Source organism: Lactuca virosa, chromosome 8 (assembly GCF_052849685.1).
Source record: "Lactuca virosa cultivar CGN04683 chromosome 8, Lactuca_virosa_CGN04683_v6, whole genome shotgun sequence".
NCBI classification, from domain to species: Eukaryota; Viridiplantae; Streptophyta; class Magnoliopsida; order Asterales; family Asteraceae; genus Lactuca; species Lactuca virosa.
The window spans coordinates 39424723-39449592 of record NC_136433.1 but is presented as its reverse complement, the minus strand read 5'-3'; the positions used below and the strand labels follow the sequence as shown (position 1 = coordinate 39449592).

The following is a 24870-nucleotide window of genomic DNA, read 5'->3' as shown; positions in this document are numbered from 1 at the left end:
ATGTACAAAATTACATTCAACCTATATGCAACGGGATTTATGCATGGATGGATGCCCCTCCCCAAGCTTAAAATATAGCATCGTCCTCGATGCTTGGAGAGAGGCATAGCCATCTAATTGTCGGGGGTTGGTGGAGGATGGTAGTCGGGCTGGGAATGGGTCCACAATAGTCACAAATGCATACCAATTGAATTTTTAAGTAAAATATGAACGACTAAAGATATGGAAAGAATTTACCAAATCGTTCTTGGAGCCTTGCAATTGTGGTGAGAACCTCCTCTTCATCCTCCCCAAGCTATCCGTGAAATATTTTTGGAGCCCGAGATTCATTTTGTAGGTATAGAAAAACAAGTTTAAAACCATTTGGGACATAAAAAAATTGAAATTTACCAAAGACTAAAAAGTTTTAAAAGAAGGACAAAAATACCCCCGGGTTGCCTCCCGGTTAGCCGCCCTTGTTTTAAGTCGTTGGCTCGACTTGGCCCCTGAATGTGCTTTGTTCTAAGTAGGTGGGCCTTTCAAAAACATCAACCTTCTCGCCACCTCCTTCTTCGATAGTTTATTTGAGTTGATGACCGGTTGAGTGTTCTCCTTCTCGACATGTATTATCTTTAAAGGGTCCGGTGGAGTTTTTGCTCCCGAATCTTGTGCTTGTTCCACCGGTAGGGTAGATTTGGATTTGGTTGTGGGTAATTCTACTTCTCTTCCATCAATCCGCATGTGCTTATCATCCTTGAACTTCAAAATCTCCAGCACCTCCTCGTTTATACCGCACTCCTTTGCAAGTTCTTTGGCTTTGTCCCTGTCTAATTTTTGTGACAAGACTAACTCCATAAAATCATGGTTAGTCAAGTTTAAGCTCTTTTCAGCCAATGTTTGGATCATATTCACAAAATTAACAGATTGAACATCAGAAGGAACCTTTTTTGCTTCATGAACATTGAAGTTTATAACTTCACCATCAAATTCCATACTTAAAGTTCCGTTGTAGACATCAATTTTTGTTTTAGAAGTTTTAAGAAAAGGTCTACCCAAAAGTATGGAACTTGAACTTGGAGAGTCATCATCTCCCATATCTAGAACATAAAAATCAGCCGGGAAAACAAATTCATTGACTTGCACTAATACGTCCTCTAGTACACCTTTCGGGTGTACTAATGACCGGTCGGCAAGTTGGATGATCACACCGGTTTTGCTCAATATTCCTACACCAATTGATTTAAAAATGGAATATGGTAGGACATTAATAGATGCACCTAGATCAAGCATGGCTTGAGGTACATAAAGATTCCCCAATTTGCATGGCACGGTAAAGACACCGGGATCCGTGCACTTCGGGGGCATCATCTTTTGCAAAACCGTGGATACATTCTCCCCAACTTTTATGATTTGGTTTCCTTTCAATTTCTTTTTATATACACAAAGATCCTTAAGAAACCTTGCATATCTAGGTACCTGTTTGATGGCATCGAGGAGTGGGATGTTGATTTGAACCTTTTTGAACATTTGCATGATCTCACTCTCCTCCCGTTCTTTCTTCGTGCTCTTTAATCTTTCGGGAAATGGAGCGGGTGTGGCTTTAGATTCAGTGACGAAGGACTTCTTTTTGGTTGTTTTATCCTTCTCCTTCTCTTCTTTGGTTTCCTCTTCGACCACTATTTCTTCCTCTTGATCAACCGACACTTTTGGATCACTGTAGCTCTTTCCGCCTCTCAATGTGATGGCACACACGTTGTGCCTTGGGTTCGTTTCAGTTTGGGCGGACAGCTTTCCTTGAGATTCTAGTTTGCTTACGGAAGTAGCAAGCTGTGAAACTTGTTGCTCTAAGTTCTTTATGCTTGCTTGTGTTTCTTGCTGGAAAGCTTGTGTACTAGTTGCCAAACTCTTCACTATGTCCTCTAAGGACATACTTGATGAACCCGCTTGTTGAGGAGGGTGTTGTGGCTGCCTTGGCTAAAAGTTTTGTGGTGGAAAAGGTGGTGTTTGTTGGTATTGATGTGGTTGATTTGGTTGATAGCTTCCCTGGTGATTTCCTCCCCAACCTTGATTGTTGTTCCATCTTTAGTCACCTCGTAGCTGATCGTATCCTATTTGATTTGATCCGGAATGGCCTCCCATGGCTTTTGCTTCTTCATAATCTTCTTCTTGAAGTTGTGGGCACATATCAGTTGGGTGTCCCACTTGAGTGCAATAAGATTTATGTGAATGTTCCCAACAACACCCAATACTCCTCACAAGCTCGGGAGTATAAGAGTATGTGAATAAGATTTACACTAAATTCATTCAATGGAAATCAATTTAGTGTTTGTTACTTAGTCCAATTCACAAAACAATTACGGATTTTGCAATTAGATAACTTGAATGGTCTAACCCTAATTCAAATGGCCAATAAGAATCACAATCAGAATCAAACATTCAATTGAAACAAAATCAAATTCACTAGGTAGGAATTGGAAGCAAACATCAAATCACATGATTGAAATCACAACTAAAAATTCAAGACATGAAGTTGGAGAAACTAGGGTTCTAGCCACTCATGACTAGAACAAGATCACAAATCTAGAAAATGAAAGTAAAGTTCTTACAAAGTGAAATCAAAGGTTCCCAAGTGTTAATCAACTCCAAAATCCTCCAAAAAATTGCGTTCCCTACTCCCAAAATCGACTCCCCTTAAAAAAAATTGGTTCCCCCCTTTAAGAATGGTGAAAAACTGCTTTAAAACCCGCATTTACGTTTACACGGCCCGCGTAAATTAACACTGTCGTTTACGCGCCCGCGTAAACGCAAAAATACACTGCGCAGAAATCTACGTTTACACGGGCGTGTAAACGCAAGGCTTCCATTTACACGACCGTGTAAATCTCTGTAAAGCCAAAATCTTCATTTCTTTGATATCTTGCTCCTCGGTGCTCCGCAAGTCCCGAAATTTTGTCCGCAACTCTTATTTACCTCCTCCAACAATATCCGACCTCCAAAAGTCCCTGAAATATCACAAAAATGTGTGAATGAAATTGCCTCATGAAAAATCCCGAAAAACATGCAAAATGCATGAGTTTAAACCTAAATGCAATGCACTTTTATGGAGTAAAACTACAAAATGGATGCATGAAATGCATCTAACAATATACCACGTATAATTCTATTCTAGAAAATCCCTACAAATTAGGGATTGGATATTTACTGCAGGGAGAAGCTCCGGTCAACAGATGATACGCTGACAAATCATAACGTGAAATCGGTTTGATTCATCAATTATAAGGTCCGGCCTTACAATCTCCTCCAATCTGCTGATGTCAAAACTTAATCTAGTTGGAAATCATGAAGACAAACTTTACTAGCTTCAACAATAGTTTCTGGCTTGATCCACTGAAAATCAACACAAGCAAGTTCTTCTCTTCTTTTATTCGGCTCAAAGGAGATTAACCGGTGATAGTTATTAGCTTCTACTTTGTCCTTACATTCAAAGCCTCAAATGAAACAAATGTTCAATGGAAGTCTTGCAAATCTCATCAGATCTTTGAAAACAGATTCTGTCATTTTCATTGACATAAAATACTCCATGTTCTGGCTCTCAAATGAACATATGTTGAACAAGATCAACTCGCACTGGTAATGAATTGTTGCTATAGACAATTCCAAAGGGTAACAGGAATCTAACATGCTTTGATCTTCTCCTTCGAAACCCTGAGGCACTTGAGGTTGTTAATGAAGAAGCTGCATTAGGAAAAGGAACTAGATTAAGATTCCTGACTTTATTGATCATGAGGATTACAGCTAGATTCAACTATTGAGCATGAATACCCTTGTGGTTTTTTATTATATTTTGAATTTCTAACCACTCACTGTATCCAAACTTGACAAGATCGGACACAAGAATTTTATTTGGTTATTCTCCTTTTGAATCTCTTCTTGTCAGATGCATTGTTAAAATCTTCCTCCCCTTTGGTTTATTACATCTAACCTTCACAATCAGATCATGAGAATTCCTTCTTGAAAATACATCAGTATACTTTGAATGAGTCAATCTTGGTGATAATTTCTTCGACTTTCCTTTTCTTTTCAACTTCAGCATTGAAACGTTCAAGTGCTTTCTTGTGCTCAGTCAGACTTCCTTCAACAAATGCTACTTTTGGAACAACACCAGCATCATGCTTAAGTATGGCTCTAATACGAGTCGTTGTATTATGTTCATCAACAAAGCCCTTGTTTCTTTAATAGTTAAGCCTCGTTTTTTAATCACTTTAAAGATCCTAGTAACTCTAGTGACCTTTTTTCGTTTAGCAGCAGTAGAGGAAGAAGCGGCAGAAGAAGTTGTTGTTGGCTTCCTTTTCTTAGACAAGGGCTAATCATCATCAACCCAATGTTGACATGTTTCTCCCCCTAAGGCTAAGACTCCCTTTTAGCATTATTCATTTGCAAAATAGTTGAGATAGGCATAGGCATTGTATAAGCATGCATGGAATCAACCAGAAAGTGAAGTTCTAGAAAGCCTTCTTCATCAGTGGGTTCAGAAGGATTAGTGTGGAAGTCTTCATCATAAGATTCATTGGAGGGAGACTTGTCTTTTTTAGAATCTTGAACATTTTCTCCTATTTTTTTGACATCATCAATGTGAGAAGAAGTAGACAAAGCCAAGAGAGCCTCATATGAATGCTCTCAAATGCATCATGTGCTACATACGGGGCACTATTGACCATGACATTCACATTCACTTGTCTACTACCATATGCATGATCGCTTATTCTGATGCGAATGGGTGAGTGCCACGTCTCTTTTTGTCCGACCAATAAGTATTATGTTTTTCTTGGTGATAATCTTATATCATGGTCCTCAAAGCGACATGCGATTTTCTCTCAGTCTAGTGTTGACGTCGAGTACAGAGGCATTGCCAATATCATGGCAGGGACATGTTGGCTTCAATATATCTTGCAAGAGCTTCATTGTCCTCTATCAAATGCCACTATTGTCTATTGCGATAATGTTAGAGCAATTTACCTATTGACCAATCCCGATCAACATCGGTTTACAAAACACAAAGAGATTGACATTCATTTTGTGTGGGATATGGTCGCCACCGGACATATTCTCTATATGTCCCTTCCAGTCTTCAGTATGTTGATATCTTCACCAAGGGACTCATATCTTGTCTATTTTCTGATTTTCAGTCCAATTTAAGTGTTCGTCCTCATACTCCCCCTCCAATTGCAAGGCCATATTAGTGTATATTATTATATTATGTTCTATGTTGTGTAGTCCATAGTTTTAGTCGGCTAAATCCATGTACACTTTATAACACTTATTTATTTGATGAATATCACAAATTATGGGAAAATATTGTCTCTAAAAATTCTTCTCTTTCTTTCTCTATTGTTCTTATCTTCTTGTCGGTAGATGTTCGATTATTTACCTTAGGTTTACAAATGCAACTTATCTTCTTTAAACACCTTTTTTTTGCTATAACTTTATGATTTGCAAGATTGACTAAGTAAATGGGTGGCGAATCCTTCTGGTAAATACTTTTTCAATAAAAAACAATCCTTCTAGTGAATATTGGAGTTATAATATTTTCCCGTAAAACATAATTTCATTCCATCAATACATATATATATATATATATATATATATATATATATATATATATATATATATATATATATATATATATTACATGCATACAAGGGATGTAACTTAACTAACTTACAAGTTACAACAATTACAATACATGGGCTATCTAGAACATTGGCCAAATACATAATATATACTAATACGCCCCTACAGTTTAAGCGGGAGCACGAGAGCAAACCCTCAAATTGGACTTAAAATCCGTGAAAAGTGAGATCGAGAGGCCCTTTGTGAAGATGTTTGTGTACTGATGACCGGAAGGGACATGTAAGACACAAACTTGTCCAGTGGAGACTTTATCCCGTACAAAATGTATATCAATGTCAATGTGCTTAGTTCGTTCGTGTTGGACGGGATTAGTCGATAAGTAGATCGCGCTGACGTTATCGCAATAGACAATGGTAGCTTGGTCAGTGGGTAGTGAAGTTCGCGAAGAAGGTTGCGCAACCAACATGTTTCGGCTATGACATTAGCTACACCCCTGTATTCCGCTTCAACGCTTGAGCGAGAGACAATAGCTTGGCGTTTTGAAGACCATGAAATCGAGTTGTTGCCGAGATAAATGTAATAGCCACTAGTGGAGCGACAAGAAGCCAGAGGCTCGTAGTGGAAAAGAGGCGAATATAAAGACCATGATCTAGAGCACCCTGAATATACCATAGAATGCACATAGGATGCACTTGAGCGCATGAAAGTGTGTATCGCGAGGGTCATGCATGTAGAGACAAATCTACTGAACAACAAATACAATATCTGGACGAGTGAAAGTCAAGTACTGGAGCCCACCTGCAAGGCTACGTAGAGTATCAGGTCCTGAATGGGAGTACCAGTATGATCCAACTTAAACGGGTTTGGTCACCATGTTAAGGAGAGATTAAGTTGGGGTTCTATAGATCGACATAGTGACAAGAGAGTCAAGGGTGGACCATTCTTCATCTTTGTCTCCTTTTAGCTTTGATGTCCAATTGAGATGACCATGCACACCAAACCCGTCAACCCGATACATTAGGTTTGGAAGAACTTTCTCCACGAATCATAATTAAGTTGATTCAAGTCGTGAATGAGTGGAACAAAGGCTTTGATGTTGGTAATGGTGTATGGCTTCATGTTTCCACCATTAGGGTTAGATGATTCACCAGTCATGATGGAGAAGATGAGTGATCGGCGGCAACAAAAGATCGAGAGGGGGGCAACAGCGGCAAAACTAGGTCGACAGAGTGGGTGTCGAGATATAGGGAAAAAATCGGTAGGAGCCGTTTACAGCTCTGATAACCATATTGGAGTTATAATATTTTCCTGTAAAACATAATTTCATTCCATAAAAATATATATAGATATTACATGCTTACACGGGATGTAACCTAACGGGCTTACAACAAATACAATACATGGGCTATCTAGAACATGGGTTAATTATATAATACACACTAATAGTTAAATGTGAATATGTTAGGCCCTGCTCTCCTAAGAAGCCCAAAAGAATAAATATTATGCTTCTATATATTCTAACCTATAATGCCACGTCCTTAATTTGATTAGGAACGAACATGCATCGTGTTTGTAAAGGATCTAACGTTCACCACATGGTTGCACACTTACTCGTTTAGATGGGCCACTTGTTCAATAAAAAAATAGGGACCATTGTTCCTATATATATGATTGATCATATACACTGTGCATCGTAGTTCTAAATGTTGGGCATCGTGTTTGTAAAGGAATAACGTGGACCATGTGATTGGTCACTCACATATGAACATTGGTACTTCTTAATAGTTGTAAGAAAATGAAATCTTTTGAACAATTATTGTGTTTCTTCGTTTTTATAAATAACAATCTAGGTTTTTTTACTGTATCTTGTATGGTTAAATTGAAAAGTGATCCCATTTTAGTAAATTATGTCTTCTTTTTTTTTCAGTAAGATTATCGAAAATACAAAAAGTTACCAGCTATAAACCAAGATCAAAAAACCAATGTGATGAAACCGATTTTCTAAAAAATCATAAAAAGCAACATAAAATTTATAAAATATGAATAATATTGCAAAAAATTAAGTTTTTTATGTCTCAATTTGACATTTTTGTTATTATCTTTTTTTGCAGACTATTTGAATTCTGAAATTATGCTTATAAAATATATTTTCAATCTATTTGAAGAATCTTTCACATTATCAAGTAGTAGATGAAAGCAAAAACACCCAATCAGCAATTCAGCATCAACCAATTAATCATAAATAAATCTAATGAATTGACATAAAAAGTTTCTATAACAGAGCATCTGCAATGAGCATTTGAGCTACATAAGAACACTATATAAATTCCAATTCCTCATCTAATCTTCAAATGCATAAAGACAAACAATTGAAAGAACAACCAAAATATGATGATCATCATCATCTCTAAAAAAACACAAATCTCAAATCTTTTTTTTTTACTATTTTGATTCACCAGCCTCATAATCTTTCTCCAATCCATCCTTCAATAAATTTAACTCCTCCTCAGTCAAACTATGCTTAGGATGTGGTGGGCCACCCTTTGTAGCAGCCTTTTCAACCTCAACCGCCCAACTATATATCACCATGCCAGCAACCGCCACCAACATTCCAAGAATGTTCTTGAAAGTCAACTCTGAGTCAAACAACAGCCACCCTAATGTCAACACACATACTGTTTTCATATGACCCAAAACCTGAAATGAAACTGCAGAAAATCTCCCAATGCAAAGGTACTGGCTTATGTTGCAGAAAACAGCCAATGAGCATGAAATCAGAATGAAAATCTGTCATCAATGAGATTAAATTAGACATATAATAATAATAATACTTCACCAAAACAATAAATACAAAAAGAAACAAAATTGCTTACAATTGCACCAGAAGATATGGTCTTCATGTAGTCTGAAATAAGTCTTCCACTTAGATAATAGTCAATGAAAGGACCAAATACAAGAAGTGATAGAGCTTGAATGGGAGCTGTTTTACTCAACAATTCAAAAGCTCCAACTGAGTACTTCTTCTGCAATGACCCTATAGACTGCAACATATATAAATATATAAAAATCAATATTTCAAGTTCATGACTATAAATCAAATGTTTAAAAGATGATTAGAATTTAGAACACTCACAATCTGTTGCAATGAAGTTGCAAGAACTGCAACACAGGCGCATATAAAACCTTTGGCATTGACTTTGACATCAGTCACAGTGCAAACACCAACACCAATCACCACAACCACAACAGCAACTTTCACTTCCTTTGAGTAACGTTTACTGTGAAGAATCCATTCCATTACACAAACCACTGGAATCATGCTAAGTTTGGAAATCTACAAAAACAAATTGAGTTATGCATTGTGGGATTATGAAAGAAGAATCAAGAATGTTTTGAATGATGGTAGTAATTTAAGAGCTTCATACTTGGTAGAATCCAACTGAATTCAGCATGAGACTGAGGTTCATCCCTGTGATTGACATGTTTGCAACAATTGAAAACCAGAGAAGCTCCCATAAAGGAACATGCTTTGATGCAGTGTATCCTGTTGAATTTGACACGAATCCAACTAGTGCAGTTACAGCAAAGTGGAATCCTGTTAATGTTGTTGCTGCAGAAAGCAAAATTGAACAGAAGATAATTAGTATAAACAGTATCATACGAAATTAGGAATGGAATGAGTCTGCCATTAGGTAGTAATAGGGCAAATCATGATTGTGGTGTATCATAAAGGCAGAAGAACAAGAGTAACAACTACAAAATTTAAGATCTGAAAACTGAGAGTAGGGTAGTGAATGGAAATTGTCAAACGGTTTAATTGATCTATAGAACGGAGATAAGTTTAAGCAAATTCTTGCATAATTGATGCAATGTAGACATTCTAAACACTTCAATTGGATATCGTTGGACTTTGAAGACCTAACCCTATAACAGGATTGCGTTCTGTAAAAGGCAATCATATTGCGTGGAAGAACAGTTAACCTAACAAAGTAAAACTAAGTTTAGGATTTAGGATCGTGCAAATTGATGCTTGGATGCAGCAGCAAATCACGGACGAATAGAGAATTCTCCACGGATCAATAAGATCACAGGAAACATATTGCATATATTTACTACATAAATATAGATATTCAATTATACCAAACGATCCATGCACACCCCTCTCCCAAGTCAGAAAACGATAACAGGAAGCAGATCTAAACAAACACCCAATTCAATTAAGGTACAGAGAATGAATTATGGATTGGATCTGAGGAAGAGAGGAACAAGTGACTGACCGAAGGTGAAAGAATAGCCATTGGCGGACATGAGTTGCTTGTTCGCCATAATGATTCCCACAGAACTTATAACATTCATAGCCCATGCGCCCATATCCGAAACGGGGGAAGCTTTCTTCTCGCTCTCCATTTTCCCTCTTCTTACTGACTCGATCTCGCAAATGGGTATCAAGTAAATCTAAAGAAGGAGGGATTGAAGAAGAGGGAAGCAAGCAAAGAGAGAGAGAGAGAGAGAGAGAGAGAGAGAGAGAGAGAGAGAGACGTGAAAAGATTTTGAAACCCACCGACGGCAATTTCAATAAAGGTCCACACTCCAAATGGGGTGTGAATTGTGAATTGTGAATTGTGAATAGTGATGAGTAATGAGTAATGAGTTGAATAAGACCAGACCCACGACGATGACAGCAAGAAGAAATCAAGATTCCAAGGAATAACAGGATATCAAGCGATGATGCTGATGAATGATATATGCGGTGATCTAGTCTCTCAATCGATCGCAGATGGAGACAAGATCCATTTGGGGGAAAAAGAAATGGAAAATAGCTTGGAATGAGCTGCTGCCTAATGGACTCTGGTCTATCTATCATCTATGTTTTTTTTCTTCTCTTTTCACCTTTACTAATTTAGACTCATTGTTTACTCATCTTACTCACCCTTTTTGTGGCCTCCAACCATGATTCATTATTGGTCCTTTTTTTAACCTTTGATGTTACTATTTTAGTTTTTTTTATATGTATTATAAGGTAAATGTTTATTTTTTAAAAACTGGAATGAATTATATAAGATCACATGTAACATTCACCAAGTAGTCAATAAATAGTTTGTTGGTTTTTATTTATAGTAAGGAGTTACTTAAAGTAATAATTAAAGTGATTTTTTCATTCATAAAGAAGTTTACATTATGATGATAAATCATGTGCTAATTTATCAATTTAAGTTGCATAATGTTGAATTGTAAATTTAAGTGTCCTTTTTTATTTATAATTTGCAATTATTTTAAAGTAATAGTTAAAGTGACATTTTCATCATCATATAGTATTATAGTTCATGTTATAATGATTAAAAACTAATGTACATATAAAAGTGCATATGAGTTATAATCAAGTGAAAATATTGATGCTTTGTTCATTTTTGGCAACAACAATTTTACAAAAGCAATAACATTGTTCACATACGGATTTTACATAATGAGGCGGGATGTTTGGATCACCATTGATACATTGTATAAATTCTATTGATTGCTTTTCATGTGATTTAGGATCGCCAGTTGTCACGTGTTGAAAGAAAAAAAAAAATAAGAAACTTTGTAAAAGGAAGAAACCTATGTGAAAAAACATTCCACCCCATGATAGTCACGATCATTGTGATACAAGTGCTTACAATCAATAAAAGGGTGAAGGTAGATGGATAGTGGGGACTTTGAGAGGTGGGGTGGAGTTGCTAACATGAAGAATTAAAAAGGTTGCTAGCTATTTTCATAATAAGAAAAATAAAAGAATTAACTAAAGATAAATTTTATTAAGATATTGTGTCGTGCACGTGACATATGATGTGGTTACAATTGTATCGGGTTAGCAAGATCAGGTTTCTAGGTTATATATCGTCTCAATCAATTGAAAAATATAAGTTTAATGTTAAAACCGATTTAACCGAACAAAATGTGTTTTAAAGAAAAAGAAAAAAAGAAGTGTTATGGTGAGTGTATGTGAGACAATTGTATATCTACATAGTAAAAAAATCCAATAAATGATAATTTTATTGATTTCATGGATATTTGTATATATTTTTCGAATGATTGCTCAGAATACTATTGAAAGTGCTTGCTACCTTAAGCAACTATAAAGGCACTAACCAAATGTTGGTTGTTGAAGTTAATACTAACAATTTATTAGCACATGAAGTTATTATGCAAATATAGTATGACACTCAAACACAAATTATTCCAATAATATAAAATTTGTCTAGAAATAGCCAAATACGTTAAGTAATAGATGATTTTCAAGCAATGCATATAGCATGACAGTGAAGCACAATAGATATTTACGATGTCAAATTTGTCTAACCATCATCAGCCATGGTTTTTTTTAGCTTATGACAAAAATTGGTATAGTAGTGTTAGTTTGGTACTTTGGTTAATGGTATATCATGAAAGATGACAAATTCAATATATATATATATATATAATTTTTATTAAATTTATATTATAATGAATTGAGGCAATCGATAAAAAATTTAAATTCAATTTTTTATTATTATTAAAACTTTTTAACTTTTTAAATATGCATCTAGCTCCTAACTAAAAACACTAGACCTTAAAACAATATGTTTATTAATTGTTTTTATCAAGGGTAATTATATTTTTTTCAATTTGTAAGGTTGAACAGGTAAACGTTTAATAAATGAATTTTTTTTAATTTAGTTAATGGTAAAAGTATATCAAGAAAGTTCAATTTGTAAGGTTGAACAGGTAAAAGTATATCATGAATGAAAGACGATAAATTCAAATATATATATATATATATATATATATATATATATATATATATATAATTATTTAATTTTTATTAAATTTTATATTATAATGAATTGATCATTCTTTTGGCTATCGATAAAAATTTTAAATTCAATTTTTTACTATTATTAAAACTTTTTAACTTTTTAAATATACATCTAGCTCCTAACTAAAATCACTAGACCTTAAAACAATATGTTTATTAATTGTTTTTATCAAGGATAGTTATATTTTTTCAATTTAAGGTTGACCAGGTAAAAGTTTAATAAATAATTTTTTTTTAATTTAGTTTAAAGTTTATCATTTTTGTTAAACATAATAACAAGTTACAAAAATCAATAAAATAGTATTTTGATTATATTACATAACTTATTTTTAAATTTTTTCGACAAATCTTCAAATCAAACAGAAAACACATTTCATAGAGAGTTTTGAGCGGCAAAGTGGACAGCTGCACAGGACCCATTTTTTTTTTTTTTTGGAGGGGGGGGGGGCTTAATTTTATTATTATTATTATTATTATATATATATAATAACAATTAAAGTTCTTTTTTTCTGGCTCGACGATTTGAGAATATTTAAATCTTTGGGACCACCAAACACATAACAAAATCTATTTCATTTAGATTTCATCTCCTTTAGGTTTCAAAGATTTCATTTCTTTTATAAATGGAGAAATTAAATATCCTCCTACTTTTCTTCCTACAAATCCTCCTACCCAATGAAATAATGATATGTGACATATTTATAGGCTAAAATATCATTAATTGAGCATTAAATGTTACACATGTCACTATTTAATTGGGTAGAAAAATTTGTAAGAACAATAAGTAGGAGGATATTTAATTTCTCTTATAAATATTATGTAAAATTTGAATTAGATTTCAACTCCTTCGTGCTTCGGTTATTTTAACAAGTTATTCATTTCTTTTAAAAACATTATCTAATATTTAGATTCATCATAATTATTTGATTACTATAATTTGAAGTTGCACATAATAAATTATATTTAGGTAAAATAGTTTTGATTTGATTATCTATATTACATAATCAGTTTTGTATTAATTGCAACAAAACTCATATTATCCGAGATAAACAAAAACTACAAGTCTACAATATAACCTCTTACTCAAAATTAAAGATCTTTGAAAATAAACTAATATATTGATATTTCTATCGTGAAAAGAAAAATGGAATTATAGATGACAAAACTTTCAAAAAAAATAATCTTTTGTATAAAATATGTTAAAATTATTATTGTTACTATTAAGAAAACAACTTTTTATACTTTGAGTAAAAAAAATCAAACAATATATAAAAAGATTTGTTGTTTTATCTAGTAATTTATTAAAGGGTTAATGTCACTGTTGGGTAATGAACTTTCATGAATTAGTTTTAATAGTCCCTGTCGTATTTTTCTTGTGTTCTAAGGGCATAAAGTGCATATTAACCGGTTGTAGAAGGAATCTAATTAAATCCATTAACGCCAACTCACATTTCCTTCATCATATGTATTTTTCGTTCTAATCAAATCCATTAATGCCAACTCATCTTACTTGAAACTACAAATGGATGATGCTAAGAGTAAGTCTCTCTTGCTCTTTCTTTTCTTTTGATTGCCTTTACTATGTACCTAACAGATCTTAGTTGACTTGAGTTAGGTATTGGAATTGACAATTCAAAATTAAACTGCTTTCACAGCCTGAACGTTGATGCTAAGATGAAACCCTGATATGAAACTTGTTGCGAATGCATATCTGAATCGCCAAACGTGTATTAAATCAACGACAAGATTATAGGACCTAATTGGTACATACCAAGGAGGAATCATAGGCATATCAAACAGTTATGTTACCTTCAAACTCGTATAAGAAGCCACTGTCAGAGATATGGCCACCACACCGCTGCCAATACATATTGCAATCGCACCGACAAACGTTGTCATGTTGCTCTCTTTCTCCTCTACCCCCGATATCTTTCAATCGTGTCTCTATTATACACACAAGGGGAGAGCGTTTTCCTCTTTCGGTTGTGTCATCAACATTGTTAGCTAAAGGCAGCTCCACCCTTGTCGCCTTCTCCTACTCGTAGACCACACGCATGTATTGTTTTTTTTTCTACTCCCGATCAGATTTCTAGATGTCTAGATGTAAAAAGGATTACTATGGTCAGTGAGAAAGATGAAGATCATAAACGGGTCATTGTGTTGACCAAACTGCCATGTAGACATTGTGTCGGCCAAACTGCCACATAAACTTATTGTGCTGACTAAACTACCATGTAGACATATTGTGTTGGCCAAACTGCCACATAGACTTATTGTGTTGACCATGTAGCCCATACTACCAATTGGACTGTCACATGTTCTAAGTTACCAGGCTACCCAGTCACATTTCTAAAAGTGGCCTTTTAGGGAGGAGGGAGTCGTTCCCATTGAACTCACTGTCACATCAACTTTTCTCTTTGATTTTTCTTCATCTTTCCCAACCCACAACACACGGAAATCCTATCTTTCTAAACCCACTCAACCCACTCAATTAAAAAAATATACAAAACAACTAAGGTACAAGTTTTAAGACACATGGTACAAGAAAAAATGAGAGAGAGAAAGTAGAGAGATGATGAAGTGGGTTAGTGAAACCAATTAAACAAACCGCTGAAGCGGAAGTGGTACCGGCGGTAACTCTATTGCTAATTAAGATTTTACCTTGATTGTTTTGTATTTTTTTTTAATTAAATAGATTGAATGAGTTCAAAAAGATAGGGTTTCCGTGTATTGTGGGTTGGAAAAGATGAAGAAAAATAAAAGAGAAAAAACAATGTGGCACTGGGTTCAGTGGGTTGGGAGGGAATGACTCCCTCCTCCCTTAAACCTAATAAAAGGCACTTTGTGCCCTAAAACGCAAGAAAAAACCTAAGGGGTCATTTAAACCAATTCATAAAAGTTGGTTATCCAACAATGTCATTAACCTTTTATTAAATAACCAAGATCTACCAAACACTCAAACACTACACATGATATCTCAATGTTAACTTCCAAATCTATCAGGATAAAACACCTAGAGGCTTTGAAACATAAAAAAGATACAACTGTGTTAGTAATGATTTCTTAAAGCTCAACAACCACAACAACCAGATAAAACATAAGGTGAAATATGTAACTACATACTGTGATTTACCTTTTTAACCCTAACAGGAAAATTCAAACAAGAGGCAATAGTGAATAGTATATAATAAACCATGCTGATGTCAGCAAATCCTAACCAAACATAAGGCATAAGGCATAAGCACATCTCTCTAACACAAATACATTATATGTGCTTTAAAAACCATTCCAAACTTCACATCACATGAATATTCACTCAACAAATACAAACAAATTCAACTCCATTACCACAATGATACATACAACACATACCATCATTCATCATTCCATCTTCACTGAAACCTCTGAGCTCCAGGTGGCGCAGTCGGCATCGGAAAGTGAAAATTCTCAACACCCGCAAACGGTGGAGCTTCCACATATGGACTCTGCAATTTCCAAACATTATAACAATCTACTATTCTCCATTATAACTAAGTTTAAAACAATGTGGTGCTTCTTAGTTCTTACCTGAGGTGCCATGGTGGTTTGACTTTGAGAGCTTTGACCAAATTCTGCACCTCTTGAAACATTATCCCCATCAACTCCATTAATGTTATGCATTCCACTTCCACCATGTAACATTTCACCTTCACTTCCATTTCCTGTTTTTGCCTTTTGAAAGATTCTTCCAAGTGTCCTTAATCCTTTAGCTCTTGCACGCAGTTCCTCTTTTTTCACACTATTATCTTGAAGAACCTGAAAACATCACAAAATGTAAGTAGTGTAAAAACTATAAAGGTGTTGGATTATAGAAGAAAAAAGGGTATAAAGGTAAAACAACCATCTGACAGACACGTGAAAGTGTGGCTTCGATGTCTGCTACATTGAGTTTCCAAAGGGAATCAATCATTAGTTTCTTGTGTGACTGCATGTATTCTTCGAGTTCTTCCTCTGAGTACTTTCCCTCTGCACTCAGCTGTTTTTTCATGTCCTCTTGGAGTTGAATTAAAGCAAGTGCACCTAGATCCAGGGACAAAAAAGTAAACTTTTTTAAAACCCATAAAAACATTTGGATAATATCAGAAAGGTAGATTGATAGTTTGATACCTGTTGCTGCTGTAACTTGTGATTTGATGAAATGACCTTTGTTTCTAAACCATTCAGCTATGAATGGAACACCTAAGTAGATTGCCTTTTTACCGAGTTCCTTGGCTGCTTGTCTTGCATAGATGTAGCCAATTGTGTTCAACATGTCAACGCCATAAGCTGCAAAAGGGTAAAAGTGTCCAAATATGTTTTTAAGTAAGACATAGATATCAATGCCTACAGCCTAACATCATTCCAAACTCTAATATGATTAAGCTTACATCTAATACAACTTTTAACATATATACAAAAAAGATTTATCAAGAGAAAACTATGAACTGAAGATTTTAAAAGAAAGAAAAAAAATATATATGCACATCACCTGCATTAGATAGCTTTAATACTTCAGCTTCAGCATTACGAACAAATTCATCTTTGTTTCCTTGCACATATGGGATGAGACGATCTTTAAGTGTTTGGATTAACTTCTCTTCTCTTTCCTTTTGAACAATCTGTGATGAAAACAATTAAACTGATTCAAATCTACATAGCCACTTAGAAACTTAATAAATTGAATTAGTTGGTGGCTTAGTGCTTGTGTATTGCAATGCAAGATAATAAGATTATAAGTAAAGTTAATTGAGGTATGTGTTACAACATATTATTATTACATACCCTCATCTTCTCTTGCAACTTCTTAGCATCAAACTGCTCCCCTTCTGTGAAAATATCCAAAGAAGCCATTGATGCCATGGCAAGCTGTCCAATGTATTCTTCAAATAGCTCACTCCCAAAAAGCATTGCAAAGATGGCAGCAGGATCAATGATTGCATCACTGTAATTAATCAAGAGAACATAAATTTAAAATTCAGCAGAAATCAACTATATAAACATCAAGAAGACACATATGAGTTTGTGCATGTTCACTATTCAGAATACCATAATCTCTACACAATATTACTCCAATATCTATAGTAAAAAACCACAAAACTGACGTTGAGATTCCTGATTTCCCATAAGCATCATATGCCTGTCTTTGCTCTGGATTACTCAGTACTTGGTAAGCTTCTCCTAACACCTGTAATAGAACATAAAGGTTTTAACTGAAAACAATAAAGTGAAGATAATATTCTGAAAAAAAAAAAAAAAATATATATATATATATATATATATATATATATATATATATATATATATATATATATATAAACATCTTATAAGATGTGGATGAAAGTGTTGCCTGAAAATTTTGTGCTGCAAGAGGATCATTTGGATTTTTATCCGGATGGACCTGTCGTGCCTGCAATCATACAAGTGTTAAAAATATCATAAATTAGGGCCTTCATGGCATGGGGATAAGTGTTTGCTCATAAAGAATCAAATGCATGTTCCAGATGCTATCTTTAAAAAGAAAATCTGCTACATTTTTGGAGTTCGAATATAATCCCTAATCCGAATTGTTAAGTAGAAATTGTGGGGAAAAGGAGAAATTTGTATTGTCACAACACAGTTCCTTGGTTTCTATTTGACATTTGGTAGGATTAGGGCAAAATTACTAAGAGGCGTAACCTATATAGACTGTGCTAATGGGGATAGATTCAATGGGGTTATAATCTATATCACCGTTGAGTACAAAATATAAAATACCTCGTTTCCTAACGATTGTAATTCTTTTCCAAGGATCTTACTCGTTTACTAAAAGTGTAGGTAACATAAAAAGGGCGAGATGAAGAAGATCAGAGGAAATTATAGTAATCAAAGAAGTGATGAGGACCTTGATGTAATAAGCTTTCTTAATTTCAGCCTCCGTTGCCGTGGGATTAACCCCGAGGACGTCGTAGTACTCCGTCTCCTTCACCATGGATCATATATTTCTCGGTCGGAGCTCTTGTTTGGCCTTCCGACGAATAATCGATCTGGGGTTGTTGCGAATCAATACTTTTCTACGGAAATCGCAAGGCTTAAAACTTGGAAATCCTCACCTGACTTTCTGTAAGGTCGCACAAATTTCGATCGAATCGAACAGAACAACGCAACGATTGGTCAAGGAAGTGATAAAATGGGAACTAGACCGACTGGGATAGTCGTTGGAAATGATTCACAAATCCAATCCCTTACAAGTCATACGATTACGAGTAGAGAGAGAGAGAGAGAGAGAGAGACAGACAGACGACGCGGCTGCGGTATACATTCGTTGGCATTGACCACCGCCAGTCCGGCCCCACGAGCAGGTTGAGGTTATACTTCAACCACGGATCGATCCAAACCACCCATCGTTACCCTAGGAATAAGGCACTTTGTGATGAGCTATTTCCCACACTTGTTTTCACCTTTTCAATAAACCACAGGTGTCAAGATCCGGATCCCGATCCGATCTAGACATGATCAAGAAGAGAAATTAAATATTCTACTACGATTTCTTCCTATAAATTCTCCTACCCAATTGAATAGTGACATATGTATTATTTAATTCTCATTTAATGATATTTTAATACATTAATATGACACATGAAGATATTTAATTTCTCATAAAAGAATTATATCGAATATAAGATCGCAAATGAGAGTTCATACGATCGGAATTGGGATCGGGATCGGATCCGATCATACCTTGAAATGATATATATATATATATATATATATATATATATATATATATATATATATATATATATATATATATATATATATATATATATATATATATATATTAATTATAAATTCGACGTAATTAAAACTAAAACTAACAAAACTAAACTAAAACGTTATAAAATAAAAGAATGAGATTTGAGAGTATTCTTGAACACTTAGAAGATTGTATTCAAGATGGTGTGTTTTTCTTTTTACATTTGATGGGTATTTATAGTACATAACATCATATTCATACATCATCAAAATAGTAATTCAATAGGTAAAGGAAATTATTTAAGGGGTGAAAATTATTCATCCACATGCATTGTCTAAGGGCCCGTTTGTTATTGTTTGATTGGGACCGAGTCAGCGATTTGGGCTGACTCGGTCAGACGAAATGTGTTTGATAATAGCTTTCTCAATCAGAAACGCCTGGCCCATATGATTTCTCGGTCAGACTTTAAAATATTGTTGACTGAAAAGTTACCTTCCTACCTTCTCTTTTTTTTCTTCCCATCGTGACCTGTAACGACCCAAATTTTCAAAAGAAATTTTTCATTTTTGATTAACCAAAACACTTTTCCATAAACCATGAAATCCAAAACATTTCTCCCCCTTAGGATGATTACGTCCCGGAATCATCAACGAAAATAGGACTTGTATAATGATTACATACGTTATCTTTCCATCCTAAGTAATAACCATGATGCTCAATCTTGCACCTGCTCTTCGTACTAGGTTGGACTTTCAATCGTAACCTACAAGTTACAAAATAAATCCTTATTGAGGACTCCTTCTTCTTCTTAGGATAAGTATATTCCTTATTGAGGAATATAGGGTTTTCAACCCATAATAAGTAAATTTATTAAGTTTAAACATCAAACAACTAACCAAATTTTCTCATCCCCATTATCTTCTTTATTCTTAAAGATCTTAATAATCATATGTCCTCCATTCATTCACTCCTAAAATGAGATTACTTGTTCCCGTATTCCTCACTTCACGTCCCTAAAGTATCTATTTATAAGGGACCTAGTCTAAGGATTTTTTTTCAATGGGGCGACAACACTGCTTCGGGGTTTCCTTAGCAATCTATGTCAATTAGGACAACCATCAGAGTGACAATGTAACGCCCGGGTTTCGGGGCTAAGCATTTTTAGACGATGTAATAGTCTAGGTCAACTATTGTAACTCTTTTTGATGTAATAAAGATGAAATGTTTAAATACTATGTGAATTATGTGTATTTATGTGCTTAATATTTAATTATAAATGTATAATTAATAAATAATAAAAATAAGCGTCAAAATTAAAGTATGAGATAAGCCCGATATCTTTACATAAAGTTGTAGTGGTCGAAACAAGGATTCCGAAGATATAAAGAACGCCGAAATCCGAGTTATAACGAAGAAGTTATGACCCGTCGAAGTTTCACGACCGAAACGGCACGACACCGGGAAGCGTGAATAGTGAATTTACGATAGATCGAGTTTTAGCCTTAGCGATCTAAACGAAAGTCGTAGAAAACGTTAAACCAAGAGCGTCCATAAAAAGAACGCCCAAATCTGACTTCGTATGAAGAAGTTATGATTTTTCGAAGTTTCGGCTTAGCAGTGTACAGCCCGAAGTTCGAATATTAGATCGAGCGGTTTTTAGCCGACACAACCTAAACGAGAATCGAAGATCTCGTTAATAGTAGCACAACGATAAAAAGACAGACGAAAACGGACGTCGGATGAAGAAGTTATGAATTTTTAACGGACCAATCCTGTCCCGGCCTGTTAAAAATATAACTTTTAAAATAAAGTTAAAACTAGCCGACGGAGTCTAAACGAAAGTTGTAGAGTGCATTCCCGGCTACGCGTGGATATAAAGAACGTCGAAAACGGAGCTCGTATGCGAAAGATACGAATTTTTAAAGTTTAGACTCGAATTTGAGAAATTTGTTGCTCGATTGATGACGTGGCATAATCTGGACCGTCGCTTGCTGATCACGGCTCGCTTCGGATGAAGGACACGTCGCCCTTCGCTATGCCCCGCGTCCGAAATAGAGTACGCCCGGCGTACTGATCTGATCCACTTCCGAGAGTAGGCGCGTGCGAGCCAGCTGGATCCGAGCTGGTGATCTTATCCGAAGCCTACGCCCCGCGTAGACGGCTGGACGCCCAGCGTAACCGAGAGGCTTCGCGACTATAAATACCTGCGAGGGTCTCCGGGTTTTTCACACCATTTTCTTTCTCTCTCTAAATAACTTTCTCTCTCTAAGGGTTTTAACCCTCCCCTAAGCCTAGGTGATCCCCTAGCACCCTAAGGAAGCCCCGAGGCTCCCGGAGTCCCGAGAAAAAGGGTCTTTCGGTTTTGGAAACGCTGCTCCGAGCAAAGCTCGGTTTTCTTTAAAATCTGTTGTAAGTGAGCTACGACTACGCAATTTTTAGTATAACTTTTAAATAATTATAGTAATGTTATTAGGTCCTTAAAATAATTATTTGGGCTATTATTATGAGTTATATTGAGTGTTATTTAACGCTTATATAATAATAATAATAGCCAGACTATTAATTAGTCGCGGTTAACGTTAAAACTAAACCCTAGTGGTATTAATACTAGGTTTTGACCAAGGAAAAATTGTTTTTCGAGTACCGAGTCACCACCTAATCAGGTGAGTGCATAGTTACTTTCATCTTACACATAGATATGAAGTATTTTATATAAATTACGTGCTATGTGTGCATATTATCTGAATACTTGCTGTCTATGTTGGATGAATGATTTTTATACACGTTTTTTATGATTTAAACTGTATATGTATTTTATATCTACAAAAATGTTGGGGTAATACATGGGTAGATGTAATAAGATGATGTGTGATAAAATGATGAGAGGCCTCGATGTTGTTGGTGATCCAGTCATCTAGCGGAGTATAGATGACGACCACGGACTCTTCTAGACAGTCCAGTGGAACGCTAGCAGGCTCGCAACCTGTAGGTGTTTGTGAACGATGTGTTCACCGGTGTACTCCATCCCCCTTCATGGTTTCCTTTAGGACATTTATTGCTAAGGAACCCCCTTAACAGTAGTGTCCATCCCGATGATGATCCTTAGGCTAGGTCCCTTATGATAGGTGTTTAGGGATGTAAAGTGAGGATAACGGGAACGGGTAATCGGGTTATTGTTGATTGATGAAATTAATAAACTTATTTATTGTGGGTTGAAAACCCTATGTGCTCACCAGGCTCCCAAGCCTTACCCACTCAGTTTCATGTATTACAGGTAGTGGCGCTCGAGCATAGATGTGATGTTTGGATGAGGGATTACGGATATAGGCCTGTAGATATGAAATAATGTAGTAAGGCTTATATTGTACTGTTTATGCTTTTGATCTGTATCTAACATGACATCCCGAGTCTTTTAATGAAATACATTTCTTTGGAAATGCTTTTGATAAATCTTTATCATATTTTGTTTTGGGACAAATTCCGCAATACTTTTATTTAAAATGTTACTCTGATTTTCAAACAAGCATAAACAAAATCGGTCTTTTCTGGCCGTGAAAATAGGGATGTCACAGTTGGTATCAGAACATTAGTTTAAGCGAACTAGGAATTTGTAGGATTTCTAGACTTAAACTTAGAATGCTAAGCGATGATTGTGAGGTGTGAGCACTAGCTTATTTTAGGAATTATGCCTAAAATGCTTTTATGTGCTAAATGTTGTGTGCCTGATATGTTGTTATTTGTTCGGGTCTATGGTCTGTTGCCGACCGGATCTGAAAACCTTATGTGTTTAGGATTCTAAACGTACGACTACGATATTAGAACTAGCATGTAAACGTTTCGGAGTGATAAGGATGATTTAAACGACTATCCTAAATAAAGATCTTAATTCACCTTATTCGGTGTATAGATCAAGATGGCAAGGACCCGTAGCGGAAACGTAAATGCAAATGGGAACCGAGATCAACCCCCAGTGATACAGCAAATACCAGTCGTGGTAGAAGTTGCACCTGAGACAATCACCATGGCTGGAGTACAAGCCATGATGCGGGCTATGTTAGCTGAACAAAGGGAAGAAATTAGGCAAATGATGCAAGAGAATAGGGACGAACCTACCATACATGTTGAGCCGACCGAGCCAATTCCCGAACAATCTGAGGAAGGGAACTACAACCGCCAAGTGAGTCAAGTAGGGACTCAAGGTGAGCAAAGGGATGGCCCGGAGAGGAGAAACAACAAGGATGGGCGGATGTACAAGAATTTCTTGGGTGCGAAACCACCAAGTCTCTCAGGAAGCCCAAAGCCTGTTGAGATTATGGATTGGATCTCCGAGATGGAGATGGTGTTTGAGAGCTGCGACTGCAGCGAGAAGCAGAAGACCGTCTTCGCTGTGAGACAATTGAAAACTGGAGTCTTGAGCTGGTGGAAGTTATTGGCGGATACAATGCCGCGAGGAGAAGCTCTGAAAATGTCATGGGATGAGTTCTTGGAACAACTGAAGGCGCAGTACTGTTCAGAGATAGATCTAATTGATCTGAACAATGAGTTCCAAAACTTGAAGAAGGGAAGAATGAGCATCGACGACTATGCTGCTGCATTCACAGAAAAGATGAAGTTGTTTCCATACCTAGTGCCAACCGAACTCTCCAAAATTGAGAAGTTCGCAAATGGACTGCCAGCCGACTTTGGCCCGACAGTCAAGATGGCAACCACTCTGAAATCAGCTGTTCGAGCAGCTAAGAATGTGGAGACCCAGCAAAAGGAAAGGGGTCTGGAGAGGGCCGAGGTTGGTGAGAAAAGGAAATTCGATGGATCTTCAAGGTCCACCAAGAAAAGTAAATTCTCGAAGTCCGGTTCGAAGGGAGGAGGAGCCGAAGCAAAGTGGTGTGACAAGTGCAAGAAGAAGCACTACGGAAAATGCGACGGAGAAGTCACCTGCTTTAAGTGTGGAAAGACCGGGCACTATGCCAATGAATGCACCCTCACCAAGAAAGTCTGTTATGGGTGTGGCGAGGAAGGGCACATTTCGAGGGACTGCCCGAAGAAGAAGGAGGCAGGAAGACCCAACATTCCACCGAAAGCCGAAGGCAAGAGCCTTCCAGATGACGCTCGAGGCTGCAAAGGAGGCAGCAGACGTCGCTTCAGGTACCTTTCTTGTAAATGGATTGCCTGCCAATATACTATTTGATTCAGGAGCAAACTATTCCTTTGTATCGCATAGATTTGGAGGAAAGTTAGCATTGCCTGTAGAAAAACTTGATAATGCCCTAATTGTGGAAGTTGCCAGTGGCAAGTTCGTACCTGTTAGTAATCGTATTAAGAACATCGTCATCGACCTAAACGGAAACGAATTCCATGAAGAGTTGTTACCCATAGAATTGAACGGTTTCGACATCGTACTGGGAATGGATTGGCTTAGCGCCAATGATGCTGAGATTCAATGCCGAAAGAAGATAGTAAGGGTAAACCCACCCGGGAAAGAGTCATTTATGGTGTACGGGGACAAACGCCGAGTAAATTCTGGGATCATCTCCCTGATGAAAGCCATAAAATGTTTGTCCAAAGGATGTGCATCATATTTGGCATTTGTTATCGATGTTAAGAAGGAAAAGAAGGAGGTGCAGAACATACCGGTCGTATGTGATTATCCGGAAGTCTTTCCCGAAGATCTTCCCGG

At 36.1% G+C, this 24870-nt stretch overlaps 2 protein-coding genes across 3 annotated transcripts; both read right to left on the bottom strand.

Moving 5' to 3' along the window:
* Positions 1-7827: 7827 nt before the first annotated feature.
* LOC145132326 (UDP-rhamnose/UDP-galactose transporter 2-like) lies at positions 7828-10466 on the bottom strand. Its single transcript, XM_079067074.1, has 5 exons — positions 9888-10466; positions 9036-9220; positions 8744-8944; positions 8484-8651; positions 7828-8397 (listed from the first exon to the last, which is right to left on the bottom strand). Exons 1-5 carry the CDS (start codon positions 10015-10017, stop codon positions 8053-8055), a joined length of 1029 nt encoding a protein of 342 aa, XP_078923200.1. The 5' UTR covers positions 10018-10466; the 3' UTR covers positions 7828-8052.
* A 5134-nt stretch (positions 10467-15600) lies between these two features.
* On the bottom strand, positions 15601-18691 carry LOC145129600 (chaperone protein dnaJ 10-like). 2 transcript variants are annotated; one of them, XM_079064370.1, is made up of 10 exons: positions 18553-18691; positions 18345-18486; positions 17811-17870; positions 17566-17648; positions 17246-17405; positions 16953-17082; positions 16592-16750; positions 16326-16504; positions 16013-16240; positions 15601-15930 (listed from the first exon to the last, which is right to left on the bottom strand). In XM_079064370.1, the coding sequence occupies exons 2-10, from the start codon at positions 18429-18431 to the stop codon at positions 15838-15840; spliced, it is 1179 nt and encodes a 392-aa protein (XP_078920496.1). In that variant the 5' UTR covers positions 18432-18486; positions 18553-18691; the 3' UTR covers positions 15601-15837. The 2 variants fall into 2 exon arrangements, with proteins under 2 accessions (XP_078920496.1, XP_078920495.1); XM_079064369.1 differs by having other exon boundaries at positions 18345-18571.
* Positions 18692-24870: the final 6179 nt, after the last annotated feature.